Consider the following 23575-nt stretch of genomic DNA (forward strand, 5'->3'; position numbering starts at 1 on the left):
CTCTGTGTTCTCGCTTCAGTTCCGCCAGTCGACCTTCAAGTGGAAGAAAGGCTGGCTATAGCTCATGGCCAGGAAAGACGCTGGAAAACGTATGGTGAACGAATGGAAGAACAGGTGGCGTACAAGAGTGGTGGCACAATGGACCAAGCGAAGTATATACATGACCTAGACGCGTGGAACGGCAAGACGTTTGGTGAAGTAAACTTGTACATAGTGCAGATATTAAAGGGGCGTGGTAATTTTCACGATTTCCTGCATAAAATAGGCAAACGTGCGTCACCGTTATGTATGTTTTACGAAGACGAGGACTCTGTTGAACATACAGTCTTCAAATGCCGAAAGTGGGACATACAACGGAATATGGCGGGTATCGTACAGTGCACACCATATACTCTTGTGAACTACATGTTACAAAGCGAGGAACATTGGAGGAGAGTCAACACATATGCCACGGAGGTAATCAGGAGTAAAAATGAAGAGGAGGTACGCCGGGGCTATTAGTATAGGGACGGGAGGACAGCCCCAGAGGTGAGGGTTGGCATGCTCAGGTGTGCCAGTGCCTATGATCCTTTGGGAACTCCAGGGGATGGTAGGTATAATAAAATTTAAAAAAAACCGGCGCTGTGTTTTGGGCAGATATGTCCGGACACGGCGTCAAGAAAGGAGACAATAAAGACTTCTCAAAAGAGCTGACCGGCGAACCGATCTCCCGTGCCGGATATACAGCCGGTTGGTGGGAAGGCTCGTTAGAGTAACCAGACACTTCTCTGGGTGGAGTTATACCCAACAGTCCGGACCGACCTAGAGGAGTAGAGGAGAAAGAGAAAAAAAATATGGGAAATGAAATATTAATAAAAATAAAATTCTACTTTTATGCTGTTCTACTTTATTTAATAAAATACCTATCATTTTTAAAATACAAATTTGATAACAATTTAAATGTATCACATAGATCATCAAAAAGAGTTTCCAAAAAGTTTACAGTTCGATGTTATTAATCCGGCTTATTAAATTATTTGATGCACGTGAAATACGTAATGTATTAGGTTCCTTGTACTCTGTCTATCACAGTTAATTTAATCTTTCCAGCAGGCTAATCTGAATAGTTCATGGCACACTAACAAACAGGTGGTTATAGTGTAGTTTCATAGCACCATAATTCTATTAAAAATAATTAAATTGTACATTTACATATAAATAGATAGTTTGTAGATAGTACTGATCCAGGATTCAAATTTATCTAATTATTTTTCGTTCGAGCGGTTTATATAGCACTCAAAAGTTAAATTACCTCATACGTTGTAATGTCAAAATAAGTCTGATCTTTTGTTTCCTGATAATTATTAAGTACCGTTTTTTGTTTATTAAAAATGTAATTTCTAAAGCCAAGCTAATTTTATTTAAAGGTTGAATTATATTATTTTCATCTACTGTATATTAAACATTATTTTTACGGAACTATAAGAAAAATACCGTATAATAAAATTATCTAATTATAATATTTTAATAAAACAGCAGTTCAAAAAATATGAAATGTATTTCCAAGTATTTATTTTATACACCTAGTTAACATGTATGAAATTCAATTTATTCAGTAAAGAAATCAAAGTAATATAAATAGAAAATTAAAATAATCAATACTGTATTGAATAAGAAACACGTTGTTTGACAGCTCTTTATGTTATTTCTACTGTTTTTTTTTTAATTTTCATTTATAAAAAAAGTAGTACCTTACTTCATTTCTAAATCGCAAAACAATTCTTTCCGGGAAATAAAAACCAATGACGATTTTTCTCAGAATTAATGTGCTGCCAATAAAACAATAAAAGTTCATTACTGACTCTTAAAAAAAAATAACGGACACACAAAATGTATTTACGTATACACAAAAACACATAGTGTTCAACAAAAATGGATTGCTCATTAATAATTATAAAAATAAAAATAATAACCAGTTTCCCAGATAGAGGTAAATTAACATAAAATCAAATATACATACATCACTTCAAATAAAAAAAAAAATATATATATATATATAAACGATGAGTAATGGAAAATCTTTTACAATAGATCAACATAATAACAGAGTGCAGTCCCAGTTATAACTGGTATCTAGGACTCAAAGAAAGCTGTAAAAATATGCATTTATCATTAACCAATTCATGTTTGCCCAGATCGTAAACAGTTAGGCGTTTCTATTAAAATATTAAATTCATAATCAATGGAATAAGACTCTACATTAATATTAGTGGTTGTAGTTGACGTTTTACACATTGTTTCTGTATTAATCAATATCAACGACTTTTGAGGAAAAATCAAAGTTATGTTTTCTCCCTCACCCAAACATTAGTTCTGAAAGATTCATTAAAATAATTATTACGATACTGGAAAAGAACTGTTTTACATCGTTTACTAAAACATATGTTCAAAAGTACTACCAGTTTGTCTTCTATATTAAACCAAATAATTATAATAATTATGTCAAGTAATATTATGTTTTATTTTTTTATAAAAAAAATAACTGGTTTATATCTGTCATACAAAAACCTGTTTTTTTTTTTTTTTAATCAAAATAATATTAATATGGGCTAATTATATCGAAAATTAAATAATCATCTATACGACCCGATGATGTTCGGCACTGATTTTTAATTATTAAAGTCATGAGTTGATGTTATCGATTCTTTATTATATTTGAATATACTTTTGTATGTATAAATTGAATGTTTAATATACTTGAAATATTAAATAAATTATTTATGTATTATTAAATGTTTATTATAATTGAATTAATAACTGGAACTGTAATTGAATACGATCGTACAAGAATAATGCGACTGCCATTTGTAGGCGACTGGATGTAACTGGTACTGAACAAGAGTGACGACTGAAGAATGAATAATGAATGACAACAAGAATGACGATGGACTTGCATAAATAATATTTCTGGACCCGCTGCTTCGTCAGGAGCCGAGTGTATCCAAAAGTAGCCGTGTGAACTCCGTAGGGGAAGACACCCGACTTGTGACGCTTCCATTCGTCACCCCCCCTCCTACCTACCCCTTCGTAGCAACGAAGCCTGGCCTCGTTGGGATGCCACCGATGTAAATACCTCGGTAGACATTTACATCAGTGATTTTTAAACTCAGCTTTCGCCTTCGCTGTTGGCCTCGTCCGGACATCTAGAATGTCCTACATCGTTGCCCTCTGAACTAGCTAACCGAGTTAGCGGAAGCACGAACCCCGCGCCACTTCGTCTTCTATTGAGCCAATTTCTAGTAAACGTCTCGAAATTCGAGACAAATTAACAACATACCACCAAAAATGTTGCTTGCAACAACGAAATTTAGTCCTAGTTCCCTTAGTGAACCTAACTTCAGTTCATACCCAGCCGTGTGAACTGTCAGGAGCCGAGTGATGTCGTCAGGAGTCGAGTGCATCCAAAAAGTGCCGAGTGACGTGTAAGGAGCCGCTGAATCATCAGCAGCCGAATGCATACGAAAGGAGCCGAATGTACTGTAAATATCCGAAAAAATCCGTCCGAAGCCAAAGATATTTAAATTTTAAAATCCTATTAAATACGTTAAAGCTCCTACATTTAAATTTTAATAAAAACATATAAATACGTAAAGATTATTTAAAAATTAAAGAAACCTAAGTCTGAACACCTGTACGACCCAGCGTATTAATAAAAATATCGTTGTAAGATAAAATTTTTAAAAATTAAATAAATAGTAAAGATTTTTTTTTTATTGTCTTCAGCGGATTTCATTACATATGTCTTTTTGAATATTTCATAAAATTTTTTCGATTAATATTTAATAAATAACTGTGTTGATGTTACAAACAAAACCATTTTTTCTTTGCTATTGTTACGTATTCAAAATAATATAAACACAATTATTTTGATATACTATTACAGAGTAAGAAAATAATTGTTCTTATGTAAAATAAGAAAAATATAAAGCGACAATTTATTGATACGAAATACATAAAAGAAGAAATGAATGATTTAAAGAAAAACATTTCTTTATTTTTTGGCACGACAAAACAGTTAAGTTTTTACATATACATGAGTGAATTATTTACTGAACATTTAATCATAAAATCTAAACATTTATTTCATGTTTTGTTTAAGAGAGTAAAATGTATTTTCCGTTTTGAAGTAGGCAACATAATATAGTTTTCAAAAATTAATTTATGTGTTTTGATACTATGAATTTTAATATGGATCTTTCCTTTTGGAAAATCATTCCTTCCAACAGAACGGGAGAAAGAAAGAGAAGAAATTAAATTCTTAAACTCGTATTCAGTTGTGTGTTGTTGAATAAAGACAGAAATATGATTAAGACGAAGAGTATAAGAGACTTAAAGAGAGATAGAACGATGAAGAAAGTGAGATTATTCTGGTTGTCGGCGAGGCGGCCGCACACCATTTCCTTTTCCGCCCCTCTAACAAGATCTCCTCGAATATTACTTAAACTTTTCTCGCGGCACTTCAGCAGCAACAACAACAACTACATGAAAAGAAAAAGAAAAATGTGGTGCTTAAAACCGTCAAGTTGAGGGCTTCAGTCAAAGAAGTCAGAGCATTAAGGATTATATTTTTACAGCAGTTGCTACTTTAAGATAACAAAATTTAACTCGTATATCCGTTGTTTTAAGCGTGCTGACTCCTACTTATATATATATATATATATATATATATATATATAAAAATATTATATATTTAAATATATAAATTTAAACACTTAGGTGCGTAAAATAATGGGATACATTATATATTCTAAGGCTATTTATTTTACGTAATGTATGTCTGTGTCATAGAAATTAGTTATGTTTAGAATATTTTTGTTTGAAATTATTTTCAACACTAACATGCTTTTAACTAAAGTGATAAAATGACTATTAAGTTACCACAGTTAAATAATTTTTAAATCACAGAAAAAAAATGTTATTGATTTTATCCTATTTAAATTTTATATATTTTTCAATCTACTACAAAACGTGGCAAACAAAATAAAACAAAACGTTGAGAAACAGTAAAAACAAAATATTAAAAGCAACAAAAAATAAATTAATGAAAAATTAAAATTACAAATTAAAAACCACTGTTTATCATCATCGTTATCATTTCAATAATTTGTTTACTTACAAATATATTTCATTTTTAGTAATCATAAACGAAAAATAAAAGAAAAATAATTGACTTTTATAAAAAATAATAATTTAACTCAAATCAAAATAATGTAATCCAGCCACCTAAATGGATTACATGTCCTCACCTAGACAGAGAATCAATATAAATTATATTAGAGAGAAATCTGGACGTCAACAGATATTAAAATTATTTATTTATTGCAACTACATCATCAGGTAAATTATTGCTAACAATCTAGTTTAAATTTACGTCATAAATCTGCATAAAATACACAATTACAGACATATTACAAATAAAAGGGTCAAATATGAATTGTTTTAAACAGTTGGCTATTGGAACATAACCAAATATTAATGATTTATTCTCTTACAAAAAGTATATCTTATAATTCATTAAACACTTTAGTCTTGTGTACATTTTACTAAATATAAAATATTATTTTTCAAATGTGATGTAAATTCGAATTTCAAACTTTTTTTTACCCTTTTACGTTTATTCTTTTAAAAGAAAAAATGCTGGTCCGCGTTGTTCGAAAAAACCAACAGAAAAAATTAGTTATCTTTAGTTTCCTGGGATCATAGCTTTAGAGCTATGATTCAATAAGGAAGCACGGTTATCAGTTAAAAAAGGGGTATGTTTGATTTTTTCGCATTTCTACACATTTAATGACCCACGAACCCCCCAAAAAAAGTGGGAGGTAATGTTCGTAGGTAAGTATGTATGTACGTGTATTGGCGTGTTTGAAGGCTAATAACGTTTTACTAGATAAACCGATTTTTATGAAGTTTGGCACAGAAATTCGTATGTAGCGAGTAATTTTTGGTAAAATTTTGGGGTCAATATCTACAGGGGGTGAGGTAGATAGTTTCTTTCGTGTCAATTTTCTCAAAATATTGCCAACATAAGCCCACTTTAAACTGAACTAAATACATATGTAGATGCTTTTTTTTACCATTTAAAAAAAAAATTGCCCCCAAAATTTTCTCCTTTTCCCAAAAATCGAAAAACTGTAATTCAATTAATTGAATTTTTATCCAAATTTTTTAAATTATCCATTAAAATATCGATATAAAAATAATCCAATTTCTGAACTTTTAAACTTTTTTCATGTGCTACTATTTTTCAACTATATACGAAAAAATAACCAATGCCAGGAAAGTATAACAACTTTATTATCAGCCTTTTCTATTCAGTTATTTTTCTTTCATTATTTTTACGATAATATTTTATAAAATTCATTTTTTCCGTTCTCCATTTACTTTTTAAATGAAGATAATATTAACTAACCCAAAATATGTTGATTTCCTCAGAAATTTTATATTAATTTATTTCACTCCACCATACTGTTAAAATACGACTAAAATTTCCTACTCATCTGATGAACATGTAAAATATAATTGGTACATGTTAACCGGAGTAAAAGTGGCATTTATAGAGATGAATATTACCTGCAGGTCAACGAATTCTCAACAAACTCACGTGAAAGAGAATATTTAGCGCAGCAATGAAGATAACAGGAAACCATTTCACTTTTCAGCTCCTAGTCACCCCAGCATTAGATGCATGTTATGCTGAAAAAGCTGGCAACACAGAGGTTGTAGGACTTTATAATTTCTCAACTTACATACAACAAATTTCGCTTGTACGACCGGCAGACTGGTGTAGCCACGAGACTTAACGCACCAAGTAATGAGTCAACAGAGTATTGAGTTCGAGACCCAGTCCAACCGAGTTACTTTTTGCCCCTTTAAATATTATTAATTTCTGTAATTCTACCGTTCACCTGTGACGTCACATCAGACTACACAGCATTTCTTGGAATGGGGATACGATGAAAAAACGTTTTTTCTTTGCAAATATTGTTACTTTTTAAATGCTAACAGATGTACCAAAGAAAAGTATGACCATAATTGGGAGAAATCTGGAGATAATTAGGGTGATTAGGCTGTACAGCTTCACCTCCTTGATCTTTTAAGTTGAAATTTAATGGCATCAATAATCCATACATTGAAGTAATCGGTTTTTTGATTTTTTAGGTACTTAGATGTCAAAAGTCAAGATCCAGTGAAAACCGTATACGCTCAAATTGGACCGATTACAATACTTTTCCTTTTAGAGCTACAGTTCTGTTTTAGCGCTATCTAGACGGGATAGTAAAAATAGCATTTCCACTTTCAGAAGCGTATGGTATCTCACAGAATTTTCGTTATAGTACATTACTTACTGCTCTATTCCTTGGTATATTGTAATAAATGTTGACGTTAATGAATTATTAGATTCAAATTATTATTAGATTATGAGGTAACAGTCCTGAGCAAAAAGAACGTGATTACAATCGATACGATTTATAAGTTGTAAGACGTTGTTATAAGTTTGGTTAAATTTACAAATGAATTTGACACGTAGTTTAGACTTAGTGATGAATCTGTTGGATTTATTTGGAAATATTTTAGTCAGAATGGAAGACAAGAGTGAAAAAAAGATAATAAAACATAAAACAAGAAAGTAGCTATTGAATTAACGGTATTTACGTGGAAAATGGGCCGATATAGAGTTTAACATAGATTCAAAGCAGTCTCTTTATTAATTAATAATAAATGGTTATTTATATTTATTTATTTTATAAATATAATTTAACCAACCTTAACCTACGCTCGCTTCGCTCGCTAACCTTGACTAATTAACAGAAGTGTTTTGATTATTTAAATAACAAATAATTGCAATAATTACTGAATTTATTAAATAAATACTCAAAAAATTACAGTGTTAATTAGTCATGGTTAGCGAGCGAAGCGAGTGGAGGTTAAGTTTGGTTAAATTATATTTATAAGATAAATAAATATAAATAATCATTTATTATAATTAATAAAGAGACTGTTCATTTTCCACCAAAATCCGATTGACTACTTTGTTTTTAAATAAAGCTGCAGCTGCAGTGGCGTTAATACGTACGTAAGTATCGAATTAACTATTAAGAAATGAATAAATAGAAATTACGGAATGTTGTCATTTAAGATATACTATTAAAAAAATCTGATACGAACACCACATGACTTCTTTGTACGCTTATTAAATTACATCTACACATTTTAAAAAAAAAACATAAAATTTTATTTCACTAATAATTTCTGATTTTTTTTAATTGTTATTATTGAATTATTATTTATTGTAAAACTCTTTCTACAATCAGAGGTTAATAATTATTAATATATTTAAATTAAAAAAAGTTAGAAAAAAGGGGATAAAGTCGGATGCGAACCGATGTTCACCTTCTAAGATCCAAATATTTCATGAAATAAAATTTTATTTGGCTATAACTATGGAACCAATGAAAATAAGTAATACTTATAATGATATATCGTTGAAAAGCTCTCAATGAGGACTTATTACTGCAGTAAGAGAAAAAGTAAAAAATCCAAATTTTTTTAATTTTGGTCTTTTTTGGACACATTTGGTCCAGTCGATAGCAATCAAAAGGGGAGGCGCATAACTAGATGTTACAACAGTTCTAAATCCAAAATTTCAATATCCTACGGCTAATTTTTTTTTAGCTATGCGAGATACATACGTAGGTTCGTACGTACAGATGTCACGCCGAACTAGTCAGAAAAGAAAGGATTCAGGGATGGTAAAAATGGATATTTCCGTTGAAATATTAAAACCAAAACTTTTCACGATCACAACACTTCCTTTATTTCGTACAAGGAAGTCAAAAACAATCTTCTGTTTTAATGTTTTCTGTTTTAATGTAGATTTATGAATTAAAATAACATAAATACATGCACAAATGCGCGCGCGCGCGCGCGCGCGCACACACACACACACAAATAGATTTATTTTTAATAACAGCCATTTTACTGTATAAGTGCTCTTCGCTGTTTATTATTCCACACTTATTTTTTAATATTAAGATTTTAATACAAGAAAAATCTAGGTACTTACGTATTAACGCCACCTACAGCTTTATTTAAAAACAAAGTAGTCAATCGGATTTCGGTGGAAAATCGACCGATATAGAGTTTAACATAGATTCAAAACAGTCTCTTTATTAATTTTAATAAATGGTTATTTATATTATAAATATAATGTAACCAAACTGAACCTACGCTCGCTTCGCTCGCTAACTTTGACTAATTAACAGGAGTGTTTTGATTATTTAAATAATAAATAATTGCAATAATTACTGAATTTATTTAATAAATACTTAAAAAATTACGTTGTTAATTAGTCAAGGTTAGCGAGCGTAGGTTAAGTTTGGTTAATTATATTTATAAAATAAATAAATATAAATAACCATTTATTATTATTAATAGAGACTGTTCATTTTCCACCGAAATCCGATTGACTACTTTGTTTTTAAATAAAGCTGTAGCTGCGGTGGCGTTAATACTTAAGTACCAAAATCTATGTTAGACGATAATTAAAATTTAGTAAACAAAACCTCTCAAAAACAGTTTATAAAAAATTATTTACTTATATTCCAGCAATAGGTTGCCATTAATAAATAATCTTCATTAGCTGATAGTGAACTAATATTAACCAAAACTAAATTTCATTAATTAATTAAATAAATAAAAGAAGATAAAATAATAAATTTTAATGAAAATCAAAAGAACTCTTACAAAATACTATTTATAATATCGTTAATAACGTAAAATTAGTCAAATATTATATTTTTAGTTAATGCCAATTAAAGCTCAAAGATGGCTTAAAATCATTCTAACCTGGGACATACCCAACGCAGATTGCTCACTAATACTCGATGTACGCTGCTTACATAACGCTGGGAAAGAGAAAAGAATACCTCAAGAAAGATAGATAGAGATAACACAAATTTCAAACTAATTAAACAGATTTTCATTACCATAAACAAAATTTAACCGAGAAGATAACATCTTTAATGTTTTTATGATAAAAAACTTTCAGTAAAAATTTTAATAAATTGTAAAATTTTAAAAATAATTCAGTTTATTTTATTTTTATCTTATCCTCGGAGTTGTAAAAAAAAAAAAGCTTGCGTGTACTTATGCACGTACTTAAGAAGTTATACTTCTCTGGCGTTAATAAAAAAAGGATGTTTTTACGCATTCAGACAAATTTGAACCGAGTCAAACCATCGATAGACGACATTAAATACCATAAATAAAAGTTTTAATACCTAGAGGTATATATGGCTGACCACCAGCCAATTAAGGCTCCAAGCGCTTGGATAGGTACTATGGTGGATAGGTACTTGCTAGCATTCAACGTCGAGAACTGCTCTCTCGACGAAATGAATTTTAACTTATGGATGTCATATATATTTTTTGTAGTTGACGGGATGCGCCTACGCATTTTAGCGAATAAATGACAAGTGAACGGATGGGACACGTAAGCCGGTACTGTATGGCACCGCGCTTAGTCCGCTCACGCTTTAGGTAAGCTCTAAGCTCTAATAACAGTTTAGGAAACTGGTCGCTAAACTGTTCGAGCCTCAGTAGCCGTTTGTGGTACAGACATTTGGTAGTATGCTTTAGGGCGTTTGAATGGGGCGGTAGCGGGAGAAATTCCAAGTAAGCTAATAAAGTTTCAATAATAACAAATTAATACAAGATAAATGTGAAGAATACAGAACAATTAGTTTAACTAGTCATGCATCAAAAATCTTAACTAGAATTCCATACAGAAGAATTGAGAGGAGAGTGGAAGAAGTGTTAGGAGAAGACCAATTTGGTTTCAGGAAAAGTATAGGGACAAGGGAAGCAATTTTAGGTCTCAGATTAATAGTAGAAGGAAGCTTAAAGAAAAAAAAAACCAACATACTTGGCGTTTATAGACCTAGAAATGGCATTCGATAACGTAGATTGGAATAAAATGTTCAGCATTTAAAAAAAGTTAGGGTTCAAATACAGAGATAGAAGAACAATTGTTAACATGTACAGGAACCAAACAACAACAGTAATAATCGAAGAACATAAGAAAGAAGCCGTAATAAGAAAGGCAGTCCGACAAGGATGTTCCCTATCTCCGTTACTTTTTAATTTTTACATGGATCTAGCAGTTAATGATGTTAAAGAACAATTTAGATTCGGAGTAACAGTACAAGGTGAAAAGATAAAGACGCTACGATTTGCTGATGATATAGTAATTCTAGCCGAGAATAAAAAGGATTTAGAAGAAACAATGAACGGCATAGATGAAGTCCTACGCAAGAACTATCGCATGAAAATAAACAAGAAGAAAACAAAAGTAATGAAATGTAGTAGAAATAACAAAGATGGACCACTGAATGTGAAAATAGGAGGAGAAAAGATTATGGAGGTAGAAGAATTTTGTTATTTGGAAGTAGAATTACTAAAGATGGACGAAGCAGGAGCGATATAAAATGCCGAATAGCACAAGCTAAACGAGCCTCCAGTAAGAAATATATTTTTTTTACATCAAAAATTAATTTAAATGTCAGGAAAAAATTTTTGAAAGTATATGTTTGGAGTGTCGCTTTATATGGAAGTGAAACTTGGACAATCGGAGTATCTGAGAAGAAAAGATTAGAAGCTTTTGAAATGCGGTGCTATAGGAGAATGTTATAAATCAGATGGGTGGATAAAGTGACAAATGAAGAGGTATTGCGACAAGTAGATGAAGAAAGAAGCATTTGGAAAAATATAGTTAAAAGAAGAGACAGACTTATAGGCCACATATTAAGGCATCCTGGAATAGTCGCTTTAATATTGGAAGGACAGGTAGAAGGAAAACATTGTGTAGGCAGGCCACGTTTGGAATATGTAGAACAAATTGTTAGGGATGTAGGATGTAGAGGGTATACTGAAATGAAACGACTAGCACTAGATTGGGGGAATCTTGGAGAGCTGCATCAAACCAGTCAAATGACTGAAAACAAAAAAAAAAATAAATTAAATTAAATAAAATTTATTTTATGCAATTTTAAAAGTATTGAAGTTTTCGTTGTCATATAAAACAAAGTTCATGTAATATATTTCGATTAGTTTAGTTTCATTAATTCTTCGGATGACGATTGAATAGGCACGAGGGTTATGATATGAAAAATATGATATAAATAGTGTTTTTTTATAATAGCGTATTTTATCAAAAATTTTGTTTTTGGTAAACTTAAAATTATTTATCCAAAATCATAAATTTATCTGATGTGTGCTATTTTCTGTAATCTAAAAATATAATTTTACCTCAAATTTTGATACACAATTTTCACAAAAAAATATATATATATACGCTGCAATATAAATAAAGTTTTATGAATATGAACAACAATATTCACAGTTTAAATTATCCGTCTTCAGAAATCTGTGTATATTAATATATATTTATTACGACACAATATCTGCTATGTTTACAACACGTGCTAATCACTTAATCGCATTGAAAAACTGACTGAATTAGACACTACACGCATGTGCGTGCAAACTGATCCACTTGTGCCTGCGCAAATCTTTATGGTATATTATGTCGGCGCGCGCAACTTATGTAGCTTGCTGAAAATACACTCTGATCACTTTCTCCTAACGCGCCTAAAGTACAACTCCATAAATATATATGTATATATAAACACAAAGAATTCATTCCATTTTGTATTTTAATAAAGCCAAAAATTCTGAATATACACACAATTAGAAATTAAATAGAAGATCAAATGAATCAAGTTTGAGTACCAAAGAGGATCATTGAAAGAACTGGTCGGCACGTACTGTGAAGGTGGAGTGAATTATTATGACGTATGATGTATGTAGAAAAATAACTTCGGTGTAATTTTTCTTCGGTCACGGTTTTTGGTTGAGTAAATCCCTTTTCCTCATTTCTATGAATTTTTCTTGTATTTTAATTCTTTATAATACTTTTAGTTCTACGGATTTGATTAGAATGCAGTTAGTTTAAGATGCAGGGAAAAGCCGGTGAGTTCTAATATTATCTGGGGGAGTGTGTTAAACTGTAAAATTGTTTAAGGATTTGAACAATTCTATGTCCAGTACCTGCACAACAACCGATTGTGGTAATCTGAGTTTTGTAATTCAGCTTAAAATATAATACCATAAATTAAATTTTATTTTCATCATTAAAACAACGTTTAAAATATCTCTACTATTGTAATTTTCCCATTTTCTGGTTTGGCTTCCATAAAATAATATATGAAATAAATTAAAAAAATTATTGGCAAATTTTAAATATAATTTAATATAAAAAAATTTAATTTATTCGGATCTTTTTATATTTTTATCATTTTAGAGACTTTTTCATTTATAAAATGTATTTTTACTAATTTTTTCTCGTTTTATTAATTACTAATAAAAATAAAACAAACAAAAATATTAATGCCTGATTTAATATCATTATTCTTATATTTCTGATATGTGATGATTTCTTATTTTAATGGTTTATTTAATTCATAAACAAGAAATATTTTTAAAGTACAACTTTAAATTTTCAAATCCAAAATATTAAACCTCTTTTGCTACAACTACATTAATTCCAAAAATTATAGCTCCATGTAGAAAACATTTTGCAACTAGAGTACTTCAAATACGTCTAACATGATAAATCATCTTACAAATTTAAGTGATATTTGTTTAACCTAATTTTTTCTATAGCTGCTGAGCAAATTTATGACATCTAGCTGAAAATACAAGATATAATCGATTATAAAATTAAATTTACTTTATAAAATTTATGATCAGTTGTTAAAAAATTTTAAAAATAATAAATTTTATCAACAGACAAAAGGATAAAAAATAAAAAAATTGGAGAACATCAAGATTATACTTTAATTCATTATGCAGTATACATAAGAAAGTTCAGTTTCTAAACAAAGTGAACTTTGTGATTTTAGTGTAAAGTACAATCATGATGAAGGAACGTAGTAATGTCACGCTAGATACATTTTAGAAAGTACTATAAAAACGCTATGCATACTTTAATATTACAGTATGTAGTATTCTTAAATAAGAGACATCATATTTTGTTTGAAAATTTAAAAACCATGAAAACAAACATGTCATATACTACATACGATTATATTTACAGTCGAGTATTAATTCCAAAGTTTTCTTAACAATATTTATATAAGCTACATAAAGATTATCATGAAGACAAATTTAAGATAGAAAATAAAGATAATCTGATTATATCGTAAACTATTTTAATATATCCCATTTTAATACAAAAACTTTAACCTAAAAATAAAATCAAATAAAAATATTTTATTAGACAATTCGAGATAAAAGTAGCTTTCAGAAAAAAAAGTTGTTTGTGGTTAAGACCGCATGACCAAACTCAAAATTAAAATGGCGGTCGGAATCGTTTTGAAGTAATATATATTATACTAATTAATATTATTGATGACATTACTTGGACGAATCAGAAACAAGGCATAAACATTGGTATAGTAATTCCACGAACTATATATATATATATATATATATAATGTACGGAGTACACGAAGTTAGGTATATGTTTAATGTAAAATATGGTTTGAAATATTATAATGTTGCACATAATATATATGACAAATACATAAATTTATTTACATACGGAATGACTGAACGCTCTTCAATAATATTTTTCATTATTAGAACGATGATTCACTAAACGTATAAACTGAATTACATGTATAATAGTAATAATACACAATAATACACAGTAATAGTAATAATACACAAATAAAAACACATACACCGAACACCAATTATAAACAGTATTTAACGTAAAACTAAACTGCCTAGCACAGAAGTCACGTACAACTGACCATTCCTGTCTCCCTCGGCCACACTCGGCTCCCACGAACATACCCGAATTGACATCACAATAACCTTACGGATCATGTTTATTCACTGTACAGCTACCATGACAGCTACCTGTTTTTCCCTCGCTCGGCTCAACTCGGGTCCCGTGAGTTCATCCAAATGAGCGTCTCACTTCAGAACCTGGCGGATTAGCCTTTTTTAATGCCCATCCTAAAGAAGTTTTTTACTTAAAAAAATACAATAATTTTCGGGGAGTCTGAACTAATTGCTTCGGCTGTACTTTTAATTGTGTCGTTAAATTGTAACTTAATTTTAACATCTTCTGGTAAATGTTCTATTTTTATTATTAACACACAGGGTCTTATGATATTAAGAAAGAGATACAGGTATATTTACTATACAGACAAGGAATGTAGTTGCAAACTAATGTAAAATTAAAAAAGCTGTAGTAAAAGATCACTGAGAATTTTTGGAAAATCATATGAATAAAAAGTGAAAATCTAACTCAGATTTTTCTGACTTTCTTGAATGGTTTTTCCCATTAAAAAAAAATCAGTAACTTCTGCTGCATTGGTTAAGCAGGTAGCTTTTAACTCTCATTTAATCATGGCAATCACACTATACCTGAAATATTTTAGGGAGTAACATTTTGAAAACTGAATGCAATAAAATAAGTATAAATTACAAAGTAATTCTATATTCAATATATACCATTTAATCAATAAAACCGTTTCTGTAGAAACTGATTGAATAAAATGCCCGATTCAGTTTCCATGTATATTATTGGTATTTTGCAATGGCTAATTAATAAAAATGTCAATACCATTTAAAAGAAATCGAGGTGAAATTGTAATGCAGAATCAGTACTTCTGATTAATGAAAGCTACCTGTGCATAGTCTGGAACTGTTTTGAAGTGAATAAAATAAGGTGGAATCGGTGCTATTTAAAAATTAATTAATCTTTAATATATAATTGCTCTAACTTAACTTCTCATGCACAATATTTTAATTGTAGAATAAAAAAATATTTTACAAAAATATAAATAAATAAAATTAATTACTAATTAAATACTATTAATTATATTATAAATAATATAAAAATTAATAAGAATTATACAAAAACATTAGTTTAACGTAATAGTGATGATCAGGGAGAAAAATCAATTTTTAAAGGCTTTTAGGTAGATTTCATGAGAAACCTACTGTAATGAGTACCATAATTCGACTTCCAGAAAATTTTGTCATATCTTCGCGTTTCACATCTTCCAGATCTCAAAACCACCGTCAGTTCAAAAGTTTATATGTATATATTGCACTTTCTTGTGGACACTATAACTGCTGTAATTTTGCACCAATCACTTTCAAATTCATACATAAAATATTACGCCAAAATATTGGCCGAGGTTGTTAATGAGCAAAATCGGACCATGGGAATGGAAATGAGGGGGAGCTTTTTCGAAAAAAAAACAAAATATCGCTATAACTTTCTTATTAAGTAAAATATCGAATTCGTTTAAAGCTCCTACTATTCTTTGAATAAGGGCCTAAACTTATCTAAGTAATGTTTTTTGGTATCCCCAACCATTAGTCCAGGAAGTGAAAAAATGGGGTTTCGAAGACAAAAAAGTCTTAACTCCCTTAATAGGCACAGTATCGAATCGATTTAAAGTTGTTGTTAGTCCTCTAACCATTACCTAATCCATTTATCTTAAACAATATTTGACATGACCAACCGTTAAGGCAAGGGATGGCCAAAATATTGCTGGAATTGTAAGAAGATGGGATTTGTCATATGCTAAACATGTGGACCTTTTTTCATGCGCAACCGTTGTCGTGTTGAGTAAATTTGAAGTTTTTCTTAACTTTAAAGTAGAAATTTTTTTATCCCTTACTTAACACCGGTGAAATCTACCTCCGCCTTCCGGCGTGCCAAAAGGGATTTTATACATGTGCTACAATATTAGGAATACTTAAAAAAATCTTTCTCCTGGCAAACCTAAAGTAGAGGTTTTTTCTACATTAACGGAATACCTGGACTGAGAATAAAAATCATAAAATTTTCTTCTAGAAAGATTTGGTAGGCCGTAAATTATCTTATTAAATAAATAAATAGAGCTTATCAACATATATCTACCGTTTTAATGTTAAAGTTTCATGTATCTGTTATACATCTAATATCTAATCACATTTGGGTATCTATATTTATATAAACAATTATGCACTGACTAATAATTAATTGAAAATCAATGGAAAAATAAATGTGTGCAGTATATTTTCCATTTATCAGTTAAGTTGCAATTTTTAATCTGTTGACAAGATCCATGGTAAATAAAATTTTAAGAATTAAGATACTTTACCGAACTATCTTCCTTTCCCATAAAAATTATATTGTATTCCTTATGACGTATCCGTTTATTAAGCCAAAATATTAAATATTTTATTTTTATAATTACACTTAAAATTATAAAATTATTTATAATTTCATCCTGTCGTCATTGAAATTTACGATGCAATCGCTGAGTTAGGTAATCGCAACACAGAAGTAAGTTTTTGCTGAGTCCCTAGCCACGTAGGGATTCCAGGTAACGAAAAAGCAGATTATGCTGCCAAAGAAGCGTGTATTCAACCTCCTTTTACCACCCGAGTTACTACCTTTGATTTTATTAATCGTGTAAAACAATCACTGAGAACAATGTGGCAAAGTGACTGGGCGACTACCGTCGATAATAAATTCCGACGGATTAAAGATTCAGTGTTGCCATGGGGCTCCTCTTGCAGAAAAACTCATCGTGAGGAGGTGGTGCTCTGCCAATTAGGATAGGACATACGACGATCACACACGAATACCTAATGTCAGGAGATGTCCCACCCCTTTGCACACGATGCAACTGCTGCATGACTGTGCATCATATTTTCATGGACTGCATATGTTATGCGGCGTTGCGTCGTAAGTTTAATCTGCCTAGAAACATCCGTGATATCTTGTACAATAATAACGAAATTTTGGACGGATGTTTCTGTTTTTGCATAGTACCAGGTTACTGCCAAAAATTTAATATTATCATATATATTTTAATGCTAGAAGAGTTTTTGATCATTTTTAACCATTACTTTCAATTTTGATTTTTTTGGTTCTATATCTTTAATTTTATTGTCCGAGAAGGGTCCTTTTGCACAACCCATCGGAATTAGGTAAGTTTTATATAGTTTCTTTATTCTATTATTTTAACTTATATTTTAAAGACTTCGTCTGCGGTATTAGTTTTGAGTTTTATTTTACTTTATTGACTTTTGTTTTAATAAATGTTTATTATATGATTAATATTAATTTTACACCTTATAAGTTTTATTATTTTGGGGTTATTTTACCCTTTTATTAATAAAATTTCGGGCGATGATAACGCCCAGGCGTTTTTCGCCCACAAACAAAAAAAAAATCGGTGAGGGTCGGTGATCACTCATTTTCTAAGAAAATATGAGGGGATTTTGTGTTATGATTCCTATAAAGCATAACGCATATTTTAGAATTTTAAGGTAAATAAATATACGTACATTTACTTACCTTAGAATTCTTCACGCGCATATGTTTACATTGTACAATCTAGATTGCATATTCACGCAAAGTAATATATATCAGTAACATAAGTAAATAATATACGGTGTTTGTTCTTTAAACAGTTATATTTAAGAGGTATTAAAATCCACGCATAACGAATAAGAAATTATAAAAATGCAGGTTCGAAATATCATTTAAGTTGATAAATTCTTAAAATTGATGGAAAAATAATTACCACACACACTTATTAGCTAATTAGTTATTAAATAAAGTAAAACACCAGATCGATCTATAACTACGAATTAACAAATAATTGACTAAAAAATTTTTATTGACTAACATATTAAAATCTACCACGAAACTAGTTTAAAACGTGAAAAATTAAAAATTAACTGATCTTGAAAAACGGTTGTGATTGTGGCTAGAAATAAACCTGTACTATTAATTCCGGTGTAAATACTGAAGAACCTATACTACCTCAGGAAGGCTGCATTATACTAGCCATGACCGTGTCAAGAGAGGAGATAAAACCACGTGTATATTTTTTGAGCAGCAATGGTATGGTGACAAAATCTCCATCATTTCTCTTTCATTTCCTATCTAACAAAGAAAATTATTCACCTTATTAAATGGAAGGGGTTTTATGATATTAATCAACAAATATATTTCGTTCTACCAAATAGCAAGAAAGCTTATTTTAAAATTTCATAAAAAATTGGAAAACACGTTTCATCATACTGTTTCACAAACAGTGGAAAATGTTTAAAGACCAGAAAAAACCTCCCTTTGCTCGATGTTTGTGATAATTTACTACGCCGACCAAGAATCAACAAATTAAATTCAACAATGAAATGTATGTAATTTTTATTTTTATTATTTTGTAACGAATAAAGAAGCTTAAAGCAGAATATAGAGAGAAAAAATTTACAAGAAACGGAATTCTTTCTAGAAAGAATTTATAGAAAAGCGTTTAAATATGAGGACAATAGAAATCATTACGCTTTAAATAAACAAAAAAGTGTCAACTACTGTTATTAGAAGTCAGGCCCTAGGCACGGAGATATAAATTCTGCCAAGGACTAATGATTTAAAGTCCAGTACAGTATGAAATAAACAGGAGGTTTGCGATAAATGAGATCATACTGTGCTCACTCACTCGAAATGAGTGTGCGGTAAAATAAAAGCGCGTAGATTGCGTCATGAGTATTCCGTTCTGGGATCAATTGTCGGCGGATAAGTACAAGGAACTGTTCGGTGGTTCTTTGTAATCAGACGACAAAGTAACATTATTCATTTATAAACGTGTCAGCTAGTTTCCGTTTGTAAACATTAAAAGTAAATAAGTATTGCATAAAGTGAATTGTTATCTTCCTGTTATAATTTCTTGGATATGCTGGTTATAACTGTATAAATTGTATTTTGTTATTTAAATCTATTCTATTTTTAACATATTTAAAATTAAATAAATTATATTTGTAAGATTTTTTACGTGTACTGTTTCTATTGTCGATCCGCTAATACGTGACAATATTATTTTTTTTTTACATGTTGCTTTTGAAATTGCATTTCTAAAATCATTTTTTTTTACTCGAATAATCGTGGATCCACTGAAAATTTTAATATTTATATAAATAAATTTATACAAATTATAACTTTATATTACGTATTTGGATGATTGTTACATGACAATATGAATCTAAAAATACGTTCGAAACGATGAATCCGTGTATAATTTTTCCTCCGTGTATGGATTTTACAGGAAGATTTCATAAGAAAGCTACCTATTGTAATGGGTACCATGATTCGACTTCCAGAAAATTTCGACATTTCTTCGCGTTCCACATCCCCCAGACCCCCAAACCACGGCCAGTTGAAAAGTTTATATATACATTTATGTATATATAATATAACTTTATTGTGGACACATGAGTGCCGTAATTTTCTGTCGATCACTTTCAAATTGATACGTAAAATATAACGACCCAAAGACTCGGTCGAGTTTGTTAATGGGAAAATCGGACAATAGGGGTGGAAATGGGAAGGCTTTTTCAACAACAAAAAAATCGCTATAACTTTCCATTAAGTAAAATATCGAATTCGTTTAAAGCTCCTACTATTCTTTGAATAAGGGCCTAAAACTTACCTAAGTAAAGTTTTTTGATACCACCAACCATTGGCCCAGGGGGTGGAAAAAATGGAGTTTCGAAGACAAAAAAATCGTACCTCCCTTAATAGGCACAGTTGATGGGGGCTTGTCATATGCCAAACATGTGGAATTTTTTAACGGCAACCATTGTCGTATTGGGTAAATTTTAAGTTTTTCTTAACTTTAAGGTTGAGATATTTTTATACCCTGCTTAGCACCGGCGTAATCTATCTCGGCCTTCCGGCGTGCCGAAAGGGATTTTTTTTAAATATGCTCATTTTTTTCTACTGATAAAAGTTTTATTATATTTCTATTATGATGCAAGAATTTGGACAGCTATTATCATAATAACCCATTCAACCCTCCACCCCATAATCACACTGTAGAAGTTCTTTAGTCATATTTTTCGTTACAAGCTTTAAGGTGAAAGGCCATTACGCAGGCAGGAGTGGGTTAAATTATTATTAATCATATAAACATTTAATAATTTCTCCTCTGCCGTAAATTTAGATAAATTTTACAACTTCAATCAATAAATTGACTTTTGATTTCAATGGAATCAGGTAATTGGCATTCAGTTAACAGTTCTTTCTCAGAAATAATCATCCTAAATTACTGATGAACAATTATTGAACTATATCGTTCTATTTAAAAGCAATTATAAGGCAGAAAATTAAAAAAAATATAATTCATTTAAAATTGATAGGATTTACGGGGAATTATTAATTTAATGTGACTCTCTGTAACATATTATAATTTGGCTTCTCTATGCATCTATATAGTAAATTTAGTATAATAAAATGTCTGAAATGCATGATCCAGAAAACTATAAAATTTATTCAACAGTAGGGATGAGCAAAGACAAAAAGCATACGAATTAATCGGATCAATGTAGACTCAAACTATTATATTACAATCTTATTTTAAACCCTGACTACAACGAATACATGAGAAAAATGAAGTCAAAGAAATATTAAAGAAATTGAATAAGATTTGTTGTATTATATTGTACATTTTTTTGAAAAATTATTTTATAAAAAAAATGTTATTTTAAAACTTAATAAAGTTGTTTAAAAACAATATATGTATGTATATAATTATCGATAAAACATTAATATTCTAAACATTTTTAAATTCAAATTTTACAATAAAACTCCAGCGAAGTGAAGAAATTAATTATTTATTTTTCATTCATTTGACTACGAAACTTTTCTCATAAAAATGTTCATCCCTTTTTTGTCTTCTTGCTTATAAGTAAGAGATTTTTGAATTAATTTTGTCTACTAAAATTAAATTTCATTAAACTATATTGGAGATATTTAAAACTGTTTGAACACTGTGGTTTTTTTCAATACACTAAATAATATTTTATTATTTATAAAATTAATTAAATTAGCGGTAAACATGATACTTTTGAATAATAAAATTTTAGAAATTTTTAATTTATAAACCACTTAATTAGAAAATACATTTTCAGATCAAAGTAAATTGCTAATAAAAAGCCGAAAAAATGCGGTTATAAACAAACGTAAAAGTTACTTAGTATTACTTTTTTTAAAAAAAAGTAATCAGGAATTTTACTTTTTTTTAATATTAATGAATAAAAAATTACATTTTATAATAAATTAATGCAAGTTTCAATCTCTAAAATTCATGTATCATACTCTTCAAAGTGCTTTAGACAAATCTATAATTTTCACTGTTTGTGTCTTTATAAGCTAATACGAGTATATAAGAAATATACCAGCTAATGTTATTACAGAATTTTTTTGTTGTATTTGTATTATATGTTAAAAAACTTTAATATATTTATCTGATGTAAATGATATTTCTTATATTATCATTTAAATTAAAATAAAACCAATTCCAGAGGGGTAAGAGAATTACATGGGTGGGGGGGGAGAATACTCCCTTGGTGTCTTTCTCCTCTGTCGTAAGACACGAGTGAAAGGAGTACAGCAGACACTTGAAGATATTTCATAGATATGTTAGTTTGTCTAGAAAGATAATTAATGTTTTGGTGATTAGTGAGTGCTGTGTAAGTACATCTGCGGTCTTTCAACCACGAACGTGTTACTTATATGAGGATAATATCTGCGATTAGCATTGCTATACAAACAGTTACTAACATCTAATATACAAATAAATATCTTATATATATTAGCAATGCAGTAATAATAATAATAATAATAATAATAATAATAATAACAATGCTCAACAGTTATGGAGAATGTAGAACAAACTTACTGCTGCATTTGAAAACACGGTGTACTGTGGGTTAAATTTGCATGTAGTACTTGTAGAATTAATTTTGTTCTACACTTAAAGTACACCTCTGCAACTAACAACTTTAAATCAAGAGAAATAGCTGTTAATGGTTAAAAAATATATCGAATATAAAGAAAAATACTGAGTCATTTAATTGCTGAATGGTGCAATTTCTGTCGATAATATTAATGCATGCAATCTATTAAAACCTGAAAATAAGCAATGTTAAAGTATAAATGTACAAAGACAGGCAAGCATTAAAAAAAAGTGAAAAATTAAACTAGTACTAGATAGCATTCTTTACTTACTGTTTCCATCAACGTAGATTGGCGTCCATGTGACTTGAGCATCGATAAATTTCATCCAGTTAAAGATGATCACACACAAGTAATACAGTGACGATTCCATAATTGATAAAATTTAATTACAAAATTGACTTCTTATTTTATTAATAATTACTAGTTGATTTAATATTTATTGAAGTTATTTTTTGTGTTAACGTAGATCAGTTCATTAAATGTTTTTATTAATCACTATAGAGAAATTTGGCATAATTTCTTTATCATAATTATGCCGTAACATAAAATTCAACTGTCCTCCATTTAACACCATTATTAAAATACGAAAATTATTTTATTCATTTTTCATTGCATAATTGATATCCGTCGTTCTTCTCAAATTCAATAGGAAAA

At 29.7% G+C, this 23575-nt stretch overlaps 1 protein-coding gene across 1 annotated transcript in view; it reads right to left on the bottom strand.

Moving 5' to 3' along the window:
* Window positions 1–23295, bottom strand: part of LOC142320833 (uncharacterized) — a 199724-nt gene extending 176429 nt beyond the window's left edge. Inside the window, exon 1 of the mRNA XM_075358808.1 lies at window positions 23192–23295. Coding sequence (XP_075214923.1) covers window positions 23192–23291 — 100 coding nt within the window. The 5' untranslated portion in view covers window positions 23292–23295. The remainder of the gene's footprint in view (window positions 1–23191) is intronic.
* Window positions 23296–23575: the final 280 nt, after the last annotated feature.

This window comes from Lycorma delicatula, chromosome 3 (assembly GCF_047948215.1).
Source record: "Lycorma delicatula isolate Av1 chromosome 3, ASM4794821v1, whole genome shotgun sequence".
NCBI lineage: Eukaryota > Metazoa > Arthropoda > Insecta > Hemiptera > Fulgoridae > Lycorma > Lycorma delicatula.